This window comes from Talpa europaea (assembly GCF_964194135.1).
Source record: "Talpa europaea genome assembly, chromosome: 9".
NCBI classification, from domain to species: Eukaryota; Metazoa; Chordata; class Mammalia; order Eulipotyphla; family Talpidae; genus Talpa; species Talpa europaea.
The window spans coordinates 366,980-379,216 of record NC_140076.1 but is presented as its reverse complement, the minus strand read 5'-3'; the positions used below and the strand labels follow the sequence as shown (position 1 = coordinate 379,216).

The window sequence follows — 12,237 nt, the reverse complement described above, 5'->3', positions numbered from 1 at the left end:
CCGGCAACGGGGGGCGGGTCTGAACCACAATTCCCAGGAGGCCGCGCGGCGTGCGCACGGCGAGGGGCGGGCTCTTGCGGTTCGGCGCCGCCGCCGCCTCGCGCGTGACCCGCTCCGTCAGGGGGCGGGGCGGGGCGGGGCGGGGCCGGGCCTGCAGGCGCGCGGACGCGTCCCGTTGCCCCGGAGACGGGGGCGGCGTCGGGCCGCGGGGGCTGGCGCGGGGCGGGGCGGCGTCCCGGCCGCGCGGTCTGAGGCCTCCCGGCGCGTCCCTCCTCGGCGGGCCCGGGACGCGCCCACGCGGGGGCGCGGCGCGGCGCGGCCGCCGGGGCCCGTGGACTCCGCGCCTGGGCCGCGCGCCCCGTCGCCGGCGGACGGTCAGGCTGGCCCGGCCCGGGCGCCCGCGGCCCGGTCCGGCTCCAGCGCGGCGAACGCGAACGCAGGGCCGCGGCCAGGGGGGCTGGGCCCGGGGCGCCGCCGCCCCACACCCGCGGCCGCCCCCAGGGCCAGCGGCGGGGACGCAGGGGCCGCCGCGCGCCCGCCCACCGTCCGGCCCGGGGCGTCGGGGCTCAGCGGGGCCCTCCGGGCTCACCCCCACCGGGGCCCTCGCGGGGGGTGGGCACCGCCGGGCGACCACGTGCTCTGAAGGCCACGGGGCGGCGGCCGCAGACCCAGGCGCCCAGCAAGGGCTCAGGGACGTCATGTGGACGGTCAGCGAGCGCTGCGGGCGGGCGGGCGGGCGGGGGGCGCCCCGGCGCTGCACCCCCGCGAGTAAGCGACGACGAGCGGGGCCGCCTGTGGCTGACACGCCACGCGCAGCTGGAAGCAGCAAGAGCGCGGAGCCGTCACGCGAGACAGGACACGGGAGACGCCGCTCTTGGTGGTGGGGCCCCCCGGCCACAGGAGGGGCTCCCCGGCACCCGCTACTTCCAAGGAGCAGAGCCCGGCACCCCCCACGGCCACCCTGAGGGGCGCGCAGCCGCTGGTGCCCTTCCCGACGGCCAGCCCCGCGGGGGAGACGGCGCCCTGCGCGGCGGGAGCGGGTCGGGCCGCGGGGACCTTTGCCGGGCGCGGTGCAGGTCCCGAGAGCGCGGCCCTGTTACTTCGTGGACAGCAGGGGGCGCCCTCGCCAGGGGGGTAGCACCGAGTCATTTTCGGACTTCTTTGAATTCGGGTTTTTTTAAAGAGATTTATTTATTGGGCCTCCCCGCTGCGCAGCGGTTGAGCGCTGGGTTGCGAAGCTGCCCGCGGCCTCTGCGGCGCCGGTTCGATCCCCGGCTGCTCCCCGGCCCCCGGAGGAGGGTCCCACATGGCGCGCAGACCTCTCCTGCCGCCCGCTGCTCCCCTCAGCAGTGTCCTTCGGTCCTTCTGCCTGCTCTGCTCCCCGCTCTGGCTCTGGTGGATTCTCTCACCCTCCCGCGCTTCTGACTGTGCCCGGTGCTTGTATAAATAAATACATAAATCTTTTTTAAAAAATAGTAAAATAAAATGACCTGTCAATAAAGTTTCATTTTACATTAGAGAGAAAAGGTGGTTATAATTCACACCAGAAAGGCAAGTCTCTGGCAGATGAAGGGGTGGAGGCCCCATGGCAAGGAGCAGCCCACTCAGACCCGACAGGTCCAGCAGGGGCCCCAGCCAGGCCCTGGGCACGGGAGGACCTACTGCCAGTGAAGGCGGATCCGGGCCATAGGCCTCACGTAGGACAAATCCGTGCTGACTGGGGTGATAAGCAAGGGAGGGGCCCCACGTGAAAGGGGGCCTTGCTGCCCAGCTGGACCGCCAGAGCTGGGTGGGCGGGACACACACACACACACAGCCGGAATCTGGGAGAGGGAGCCCGGCTGTCCCAAGGCCATGTCCAGGGGGCCACAGTGGGGACACCAGCACCTGCCCTCATGCACCCCCTGGAAGGAGCCTGCGCGTATGAGAGGCTGGGGCGCCGGGTGGCCCTGCCTCGCCCAGGCCCAGCCTTCGGGCGCAGCACCCAAGTCAGCTCCCACCTCTGCTGCAGCGGCCAGCGGTGGTGGGCGCCTGGGGTTCTGGCTGCAGAACCACCACAGGCCAGAGCAGAGGACTGGGGGGCAGCCCCTCCAGGGTCCCGCTTTCAGAGCTTTGAGTGGCGCAGGGAGACACTGTGTGGAGAGACGCTGCGTGAAGCCACAGTCTCACATACCACAAACTCAGGCCGCGGTGCAGGCTGACCACCTTGCTGCGCAGCTGGACGCCGGCATGGCATGGGGGGGGGGCGGGCGCCAGGCTGTGCCAGGGCCTCCCAGCAGAGCCACAGGACAAGGCGGACGGTGGGCCCAGGGCACCAACGACATAAACAAGCACAAGCGAGGATGCCTCGTGCTGCCCGACAGCCGGAGCCCTCAAGTCTGGTCAGGAGTGGACAACGGGGCTGGCAGCGGCCCGGGCTGGCCGGGGAGAGCTGGCCACTCGCAGGGCCCAGCGGCGCTCTGGGCATGTTGGGCTGCCCGGGACTTATGGGGGTGGCCAGCAGTCATGACGCCGGGCTGCTCCGCTTGGGTCACGGTGTCCAAGCCGGGGATGGAGCAGCGGGCAGGCCCGCGGGCCCCTGCTCTCGCCCCTCCAGGTGTGAGCGGGGGGAGCCCGGGCCCGGCAAGGCATGGGGCCCTCTCGGCGCTGCCCCCTCCCTCCAGGGCGCTTCCAGGCCCCACAGGCGCCCTCACCGGGTCTGGGCCGTGCGGCCTGGCCAGGTGGCCGCGGAGGGGTGTCCTGAGCACCAGGTGGGCTGGGCAGGGACGGAGCTGCACGGCCAGGGTCTGGGGGGCAGAAGTGGGTGCGCCCCTCCCCGAAGTGCTGTCCGCCAGGCGGGCTTGCCGGGCGCTGTCCCGCTTGTCCAGTGCGGACCCCCGTCCTGCGGGGACCGGGCCGACCCAGGGCCAGATGGGGGAGCGGCGGGCGGAGGGGGAGAGGGGGAGCCCCCGCCCTGGAGCTCAGCCTAAGCCGCTTGGGCCCCGGTCAGCGGGGACGGCCCAGAAAACTCCCCCCCTCGCCTGCCGCGCCCGGCCAAGGGGGGCGGCCCGCGCGCCCCGCGCGTTCCCGGGGCGCCTCGGCGGGGAGCAGCGCGCGGGCGGCGGCGGGGAAGCCGCGGCGGAGCGCCGGGGCCGGGCCGGGGCCCGAGGGGCGCCCCCGGCGAGCGGCGGGGCGCGGGGCGCCGGCGCCGGCCCGGCGAGGGTTAAGGGGGGCGGGGCGCGGGGCGCGGGGGCGGGTCGGAGCGGGCGCGGGGAGGGCGCGGCGCGCGGGGCCGGCGCGGGGCGCGGCGGCGGCGGCCCGCGTGACCCAGCGCCCGCGCCCGCGAGCCCGCGCCCGCCGCGCCGGCCCAGCCGCAGGATGCGCGCCCCGCCGCTGCTGCTGCTGCTGGCCGCCTGCGCGCCGCCGCCCCGCGCCGCGGCCGCCCCGACGCCGGCGGGCTGGGAGCCGGCGGCCGACGCGCCCTGGTGCCCCTACAAGGTGCTGCCCGAGGGCCCCGAGCCGGGCGGCGCGCGCCTGTGCTTCCGCAGCCCCGCGCGCGGCTTCCGCTGCCAGGCGCCCGGCTGCGCGGCGCACGCCTCGGCCGGCCGCTCGCTGCGCGCCAGCGTCCTCCGCAACCGCAGCGTCCTGCTGCAGTGGCGCCTGGCGCCGGCCGAGGCGCGCCGCGTGCGCGCCTTTGCGCTCAACTGCTCGTGGCGCGGCGCCTACACGCGCTTCCCCTGCGAGCGCGTGCTGCTCGGCGCGTCCTGCCGCGACTACCTGCTGCCCGGCGTGCACGACGGCGTGCGCTACCGCCTGTGCCTGCAGCCGCTGCCGCCGCCCGCCGCGCCCGAGCCCGCCGCGCCCGCCGAGTGCGTGGAGTTCGCCGCCGAGCCGGCCGGCATGCGCGAGATCGTGGTGGCCATGACGGCGGTGGGCGGCTCCATCTGCGTCATGCTCGTGGTCATCTGCCTGCTGGTGGCCTACATCACCGAGAACCTCATGCAGCCCGCCTTCGGGCGCCCCGGCCCGCGCCGCCAGCCCTGAGCGCCGGCCGCCCCGCGCCGCGCCCCCTGCGCCCCCTGCGCCCCGCCGGCCCCCCAGGCGGCCCCCGCCGCGGGACTGCAGCTGCGGGCTGACGCGGGGCCCGGCTCCTGCGGCCCTCGGGGGCCCCGCCCGGGGCCAGAGCCGCCTCCAGCCCAGCCCTCGCCCGCCCCGTCGTCCTGAGCGCCGCTGGCCGCTGGGGGCCCCCGCAGAGCCTGTCCCGCCCCCTCCGCCTGGGCTTAGGTTAGCTTTGTGCCTTAGGATCACCCGCGCAGGAGCCAGCCCCTGCCCCGCTCCCGGGGCTCTGCGCCCAGACCAGCGGCCCGCCGCGCCCTGGCCAGTGTCGCTCCGGCCCCCCTCAAGCTTTGCAGGAACGCTGGACGCCGCGGAGGTGGCGCCACGGGCGGGCCGGCCACAGACGTGCAGGGTGAGTGCCCTCTGCCCTGCGGCCCTGGCCCTGGCTCTGGCCCTGGCCGCTGGGGCTGGCGGGAGGGAGGCCCCGACCTGAGGGCACAGGGTGGGGCCGGGCGCAGCTGAGTGTCCCTTCGTCTGGGTTCCAGGCCTCCCCTGACCGCGGCGCACTGCCAGACTCTGGAGATGGGGGCCGGGGCCCTGGACAGAAGACCGCGCGCCCTCCCTGCTGACCGCACCCCCTGGACACCCAGCACCAGGCGTGGCGGGCACTGGGCGGGAGCCACGGACTGGGACGCCCTGGGCCCGGCACCCCCTCCCCAGTAGCGCCCTGGGCCCGGCCAGGGCCCACCGCCCGCTCCCTACCTCTGTGCCCTCGCTCTGCCACCCTGGTGTGCGCTGCCCAGGCGCGAGCCAGGCCCCAGTGTCGAAATGTCCATCTGTCCATCGTTCTCAGACCAGAACCACGGTCTTGTGTGCTTCTTGGGAAGGCGGGGGTGGAGGGAGGGAGTAGGGGGCGGGGGGGGCAGGGGTGGGGGGCAGGGGAGCAGGGGTGGGCCCCACCTCTTAGCTTTGCCTGCTCGCGTGGGGTTGGCAGAGGAATGGGCAGGGTGTCCCCTCTGACCTGCGGTGGGGGGGGCAGCGCCCGCGGGGCGGCGTTGGGGAGGGCAGGAGGCGAACAGCGTGTCCCCGGGCCCAGCTGACCTTGGCCTGGAGCAGAGGTGACCCTGAGAGCGAGGCCAGCCGGGCGGTCTGCCGCAGCTGTGACTCGCCCCCCGAGGGCACTGCGGCCGGGAAGTGGGGGCTCCCGGTGAGCCAGGCGCCCGGGCGTGCGTGCGGGGTGCGGGTGCCCCCACAGGCAGAGGCAGGGGGCGTGGGCAGCCCCTCTGTGCAGGGTGGACCCTGAGTCCGAGACGGCTCAGCGCCAGGGCCAGTGTGCGGCTCCCTGAGGCCAGCTCTCCCTGCCCCAGCTTGGAGTGTGTTTTTTTGCTAGAAGGGCTGGGGTGCAGGCCAGAGGCGGGGGGGTGAGGGGGCTCCCCAGAGAGAGTGAGGAGCAGAACAGGCGTATCCCCTGAAACACACTGCTGAGGGGCAGCGGGAGACAGGCGGGGTCAGCTGTGCCCTGCGGGTCAGCTCCTGGCCGGGGTCGCACTCAGGCCTCGGTGGTGACACCGGACACTGACCCCAGCCCCGAGGGGCCCGTGGGCCTGTCAAGTGGGTAAAGCCACAGCCGCCAGCCCCACCTTCTCCAGGGGGTTCTGGCCTCCGGCTGGGCCGGGGCAAGCTGACCTTGGGGCTGCATGAGGGGGCTGAGCAGCGGCCAGCGCGGGCCTGACCGGGAACCTGCCTGGAGGTGGACGCCGGGGCTTCTGCTGAGCTCGGCTGCACCTTCCTCCGCGGAGCCCTGCCTTGCCCCCCCCCCCGCCCCGCGCAGGTGCTTCTGCTCCACGCGGCCCGTCACTGAGAGGACGGACGTCTGGTCCGGGGCCCCTGCCCGGGGCCTCCTGCTGGGGCGCTCCCGGCAACACCCCCCGCCTCCCGGGTGTCCCTGCGCGCCGAGCTCGGGGGCCGAGCGGCTGGTCGGGCCTCGGCTGCCAAGCCCGTGAGGCGGCCACCGTCAGGAGGCCCGAACAGGGGAGGGGGGTGAGCCGTGCTGGACCCCGCTGCGGGACGCTCCTCAGGCCCGCCGGGGCCGCCCAGCTCGCCTGGGTGCAGGACCCGCAACGCGCAGAGAGCAGCCCCGGGGCCGGCCGAGGGGCGCCTCTGCCCGGGCAGCTGGGTGGGGTCACGGTGCTCCTCAGGCGCCGCTGGAGACCGCGGCCCGGGGCGTGAGTTTGGCCGCTCCAGCCTGAGTCTGGAGGGTCCTTCGACCTGCTGCGGGACAGGGAAAGGGGCGCCCCCGACCCCCAAGGCCGCAGGCTCCAGAGAGCAAGTGCCGCGGCGGCGTCGAGGCCAGACAGACCGTCAAGGAAAGGCGCGCCGGCCGCGCTAGCGGGCGGGACGGAGGCCGCTGGAGTCCGCGCCGGGCGCGTGACGTCACCTGTCCCGTCGTGGGTCCGTGTCCACCAGACGGGGCGGCCCCGGGAGCTGCCCCGGCCCACGGCCCCTGCCGCGGGCGCCCTCAGGAGCGGGGCAGACGGACAAGTCTGGGAGGCAAAGAGCAACATCCATATCAAGACAGAAGCTGCCCGGGCCCCTCCCCACGGGCCTCGCCCGCGTCTGCCCGGGCCGGCCGGGACCAAGGAGCCAGCGCGGCTTCTCCACGGGCCCGAGCGCCATGTCCCCCTCCAGGCTCCCGCGCCCCGTCCCCTGCCTCCTCCCCCCCCCCCCCCCCCCCCGCTCCTCGCCCGCCTCCCTCCTCCCGGCTCAGCTCCACCCTCCCTTGGCTGGGGCAGGGGACCTGGAACCTCCCCTTGCCTTGAGCCCGAGCCGTCCGGGGAGGCCAGAGCCCCGGGGCTCTAGCGGGTCCCTCTGAGGCCAGCAGGCGTGGCCGCGCTCCTGCCCGCCGGTGGTGACGCCGGTGTCCCTCCCCGACAATAGACCCGGCCTTTCAAAATGTAGGAAAACCCCCCGGAAGCTGCAGAAGAGGTGGGTGGCCCTTGGCTGGTGCCGCCAGCGCGGGCAGCTCTGCAGGGGCAGAGGCCAGCCTGCCGCTCCCGGGGCTGCAGGCAGAGACCGTGGGCGCCGCGCCATCCCCTGGGTCCCACTGGAGGGGCACCAGGTGCCGTCGCCTCCGGCCCCACTGAGCCTGCTCCGGCCGTGGCTCTTTGGGGTGCACCAGCGCATGAGCCTGCTGGGCCTCAGGACAGAGCCGGGGGCAGCACTGGGGCTCTCCCCTTCGTGTGTGACGCCTGGACAGAGCGGGGCGCGCACGGGCCGGCCGGCGCCCTCCTCTGGGCGGGCTGACTCCTCGGAGGAGACAAGGCGGTGAGCTGGCGGGTGCTCAGGGGCTCCGCTCAACGCGCGAGGACTGGAAACGCCCGTCGGGTGGGCAGCCTGAGGGGTCGAAGAGAGGCCGAGCAGGCGCCAGTTGACCCAGCGGGCGCCCGGGAGGGCTCGGCCCCTGCAGGTGTCCAGGCCCCGGGCCTGCCCGGAGCCTCCCCAAGCGCCGGCGCCGCGGGGGAGCCCGGGACCCGGGGGCCGCCCTCGGGTCTGACAGGCCGCGCGGCGCGGGGACAGCGCCGGCCCCGTCACCGTCCGCCACCCTTGGTCTGGGGCAGACGGGGGCGACGGGGCCGAGGCCGGGAGGCGGCCCGAGGCGCGCGCCCCGAGGCCGGAGAGCGACACCCCGCGGCCGGCCTGGGCCCGGCTGCCCACGGGGCAGAGGACACGGCCCCGGGGTCTCCGCGCGGCGCAGCCCACACACGGGGAGCCGGCGGCCACGGGCGGGGTGCGGGGGGCGGCGGGGGCCGGCGGGGACCGGCGGGGGCCGGCGGGGGGCCGGCGGGGGGCCGGCGGGGGGCCGGCGGGGGCCGGCGGGGGGCGGCGGGGGGCCGGCGGGGGGCCGGCGGGGGCCGGCGGGGGCCGGCGGGGGCCGGCGGGGGCCGGCGGGGGGCGGCGGGGGGCGGCGGGGGCCGGCGGGGGGCGGCGGGGGCCGGCGGGGGCCGGCGGGGGCCGGCGGGGGGCGGCGGGGGCCGGCGGGGGGCGGCGGGGGCCGGCGGGGGGCCGGCGGGGGGCCGGCGGGGGGCGGCGGGGGGCCGGCGGGGGCCCGGCGGGGGCCCGGCGGGGGGCCGGCGGGGGGCCGGCGGGGGCCGGCGGGGGCCCGGCGGGGGGCCGGCGGGGGGCCGGCGGGGGCGGCGGGGGCCGGCGGGGGCCGGCGGGGGGCGGCGGGGGGCGGCGGGGGCCGCTCTCTCGGCTCCGCGGCGGGTCCGGGCGGCCGCGGCTCCTCGGAGCCCTTGCAGGTAACGGGCGCGTCCTGGGTCCGGAAAGGACCAATCAGGTGCGAGATCTGAGCTGATTGGTACAAAATGGTCCAATCAGCCACAGGATTAAAAAATGGTCCAATCAGACTTGAGCCCACACAGGCCAGGGCCGGCCGCGCCGGGGGACGCCGCCTGCACCCCGAAGGGGGAGGGGGGGGCCTTGGAAGGAAGGGGCAGGGGCGACTCGGTTCCTGGCCTCGGAAGGACGAGGAAGAGCAGCGTCCGGCGGCCGCCGTCCGCGGAGGGAGAGAAGCCGAGTCTCTGCAGGGACGGGGCCTCCGTCCCGTCTCCCCGCGGCCTGAAGGGACCCCGAGGCCCGGGCCTGGGTCTCCAAGAGCTGCTCGTCGCCGGCGTCGCCCAACAACTGCCAGGAGCTCCTCACACTGGGGGTGTCTGACACCGCCCCGGGGGGCCCGCAGCGACCATCCCTGCCGGCCAGGGCTGCCCAGCACCCGGTGACCGGTGGGGACCAGCACGGACGCTCTCCGGGTGGGGCAGCCGCCACCGGGGCCACAGAGCCTCTTTGTCTCCCTGTTTGTAAGAGACACCCCGAGGCGCTGGAGCCCGAGGCCCCTGCCGCGCGGCGTCCTGTCACTACAGTCCCAGGTTTCGCTTTTTGGCCTTTGGGCTCCCGGAGGCTCTAGTCTAGAGACGTCCCAGCCTCCCACTGAGCCTCCCGCCCTGCTGGCTCTGTCTGCCCCTATCTCACCACCTTGGAGAGCTGCCCACCGCAGCTCATGGTGTGGCCTCCCGGTGCCCTTGCCTCTGCTGTGGTCTGGGCCAGCACCCAATGCCGTCTGGCCTGGCCCTCAGCCATGGCCGTGGCTGCTGTGCCACCTCAGCACGTAGTGCCTGAAAGGTTCGGCGCGGTGGAGAGCAGGAGCCAGGCTAACTTTCTTCAAGGAAGGGAAAATTTATCGCGCCCCGGGCGGACCTGGCAGACCCAAGGTGGGCGGCAGTGAAGCGCGCCCGTTGTCAGGGGAGGCAGGCTTTTATAGGGTGAGGAGAGGTCAGGTGGGAAACTGGGTTCCTACGGTGTGAAAAGATTTGTAGGGTGGGGGGACTTTCCTCGTCTGAGAAAAGATTTGCAGGGAGGGGGAAGGTTCCTTGTCTGAATCCTCTAGGCAGGCTTCCGCATTCCTGTTCCCCAGTGGGCTGCCTGGTGGGTTTTTGCAGTCCGGCCTCCTGCATGGACCTTTCAGTGCCCACCTTGGCCCTGAGCAAGCTGATTTACTGGGCTGGGGGGTGCAGGGGCGGCAGCCCCCTTCCAAGGAGGCTGGGCTCAGCCTGGGGTGCTGCATTGTCTCTTCTCTGGGTTCGTGGCTCGCCCCGGCTCCTGGGCAGAGCTGCTCTTGCACACACAAGCTGTGCCAGCAGCCTGTCCAAGGCTTCACATTTTTTCCCCAATGACCTCATTTTTCCAAAAACATCCACTTTCCTAATGCAAGGCCCTTTTTCATGACTTCCAGCTTATTTTATTCAGTGGAAAAATGGACTTGTTTTCTGGGCACGTCTCTCTGGCTGGCCAGCCGTCTTTGTCTGGGGGACGCTGTGCCCTTCTCCTTCCTCCATAAAGCCCTGAGTCTGTGTGTGGGTCACTCTGCTCTACTCTCTCAGTCACAGGCTTTTCCTTGGCCAGAAGCTGCCTGTTCTGTTCCCCTCTCTGACTTGTAAGGCCTCTCATTCCCCACACCTCTGGCCTAGTCCCCAGTTCTTTTTTTTTTTTTTTTTTAAGATTTATTTGCAAGGACCTCCCCGGTGGCGCAGCGGTTGAGCGCTGGATTGCGAGGCTGCCCGCAGCCTCCGCAGCGCCGGTTCAATCCCCGGCTGCTCCCTGGACACCGGAGGAGGATCCCGCATGGTGCGCAGACCTCTCCTGCCACCCGCTGCTCCCCTCAGCAGTGTCCTTCGGTCCTTCTGCCTGCTCTGCTCCCCGCTCTGGCTCTGGTGAATTCTCTCACCCTCCCGCGCTTCTGACTGTGCCCAGTACTTGTATAAATAAGTAAAAATAAAATCTAAAAAAAAAAAAAAAACAGGGATAAAACAAGCACAAAAAAAATTATTTGCTTCTACAAGAACCAGGGTACAGGCCAGATGTGCAGGAGGATGAGAGGACTCACCAGAGACAGTGGGGAACAGAACAGGCAGACTGACTGAAATCCACTGCTGAGGGGAGCAGCGGGGAGACAGGAGAGAGGTCTGCTGTGTCATGTGGGAATCTCCCTGGCCGGCTGGGAATTGAACCTGCGCTGCAGAGGCTGCAGACAGCTTCATGGCGCGGCGCTCAACCTGCTGCACCACTGGAGAGGACCTCCTTTATTTTCTTAAAGATTTTTGTTTATTTATGCATACAAGAACTGGGCTGTAGGCCAGAAATGCGGGGGTGAGAGGAATCACCAGAGACAGAGTGGGGAGCGGAACAGGCAGATCCACTGAAACACACTGCTGAGGAGAGCGGCGGGGAGACAGGAGAGGTCTGCTGTGCCCTGTGGGTGGGTAGCTCCTTGGATGAGGATTGAACTTGTGCTGCAGTGGCTGTGAACAGCGTCATAGGTTGCGTCTTAACCCCTTGTGCCACCAGGGAGGCCCTGCAGTTCTAATTATTATAACCTTGTATTGTCATGTCTGCAGGGTGAGTCTCCCACATTTCACTTTTATTTTTTTTTTAAGTTATTTTCTTATGCATATAAGAGCTGGGGTATAGGCCAGAGGTGTGGGGGTTGAGAGGATCCACCAGAGACAGAGCCAGGAGCAGAGCAGGCAGAGCCTCTGAAATACACTCCTGAGGGGAGCAGCGGGGAGATAAGAGAGGTCTGCTGCGCCCTGTGGGTCAGCTCCTTGGCCTGGGATCGAACTCGTGCTGCAAAGGCTGTGGATTGCTTCATAGGCTGATCCTTAACCCCTGCACCACCAGGGAGGCCCTTCACTCTTTTATAATGACAGACTCTGCTTCCAACCCAGACGAAGCAGGGACCAGAATTACCCTCCTCCTGAAACAACTAAAGGCATGAAAGATAAGCAAACGGACAGTTGCCAGTGCTGTGGCTACAACACACTGAAGGACTGTGAACCTGAGAAAGGGAGCAGTGGGTTGGGCACCTACAGCTTACTGCACAGTTTTAGAGGGAGGAGGGGGCTGCACCTCATGTTCACAGCAGCTTTACTGCAAACCTGCAGAATCCAGGTGGGAGCGCGCACTTGAAAGCGCAGTTTACTACGTGTTAAGGTCTCGCGAGGGCTGTTGGGGCCGTCCTTTCTCTCCCAGTCTGGGGTGTGCCGTTGCCCCACAGCAGCGCCCGCGTTTCCAGCCTTCTCACGGGGGCTCTTGCTCAGAGGGGCTGTTTGCCCCTTGAAGTGTCCCGGGGACATGGGTAACGTGCACCCGGAGCGCCGGGATTCCGGTCCACTACGTTATTGTCTCAGCCGGGGGTTCCCACAGGAAGGCGGGGTGTGAGGCGGCACCTCAGCCAGATGCGGGCAGGGCCGCTCTTCGACCCAGGTGCTGGTTGCAGGGGCAGGGCGGGGCAGGGACCGGCGCTCCCGAGGTCCCGCTCCCTCGAGGCGGCTGGGCGAGCGCTCAGCGGGGCCGCCGCAGGGGCCCGCACACACGGCAACGAAGCCGGCGCGGCTGGAAGCCTTGGCCGCGGCCCTTCGGCGACCTGTGGCGGGGCAGGGCGCAGGAGCGCCGCAGGGGCGCCCGGCAGAACCAGCGGCAGAAGCGCGCGAGCGGGCAAAGGCTCTCCCGGGCGGCGCCTCTAGCCGTCGGGCCCCGGGGCGCCGCGCAGGGGTTGTTTCGTTTGCTGAAAGGAAACGCGCCGGTCGGAAGGAACAACCAGGGGCCTGGGGGAACGAGGGCCGCGGGCAGCCCCGGCCCCGGCGCCAA

General features: G+C 71.7%; 1 protein-coding gene across 1 annotated transcript; it reads left to right on the top strand.

Moving 5' to 3' along the window:
* Positions 1–3,357: 3,357 nt before the first annotated feature.
* On the top strand, positions 3,358–4,885 carry FNDC10 (fibronectin type III domain containing 10; the record flags this gene model as incomplete). The annotated part of the gene is made up of 2 exons (XM_084241842.1): positions 3,358–4,447; positions 4,581–4,885. One exon carries the CDS (start codon positions 3,358–3,360, stop codon positions 4,021–4,023), a length of 666 nt encoding a protein of 221 aa, XP_084097968.1. The 3' UTR covers positions 4,024–4,447; positions 4,581–4,885.
* Between the last annotated feature and the right edge of the window lie 7,352 nt (positions 4,886–12,237).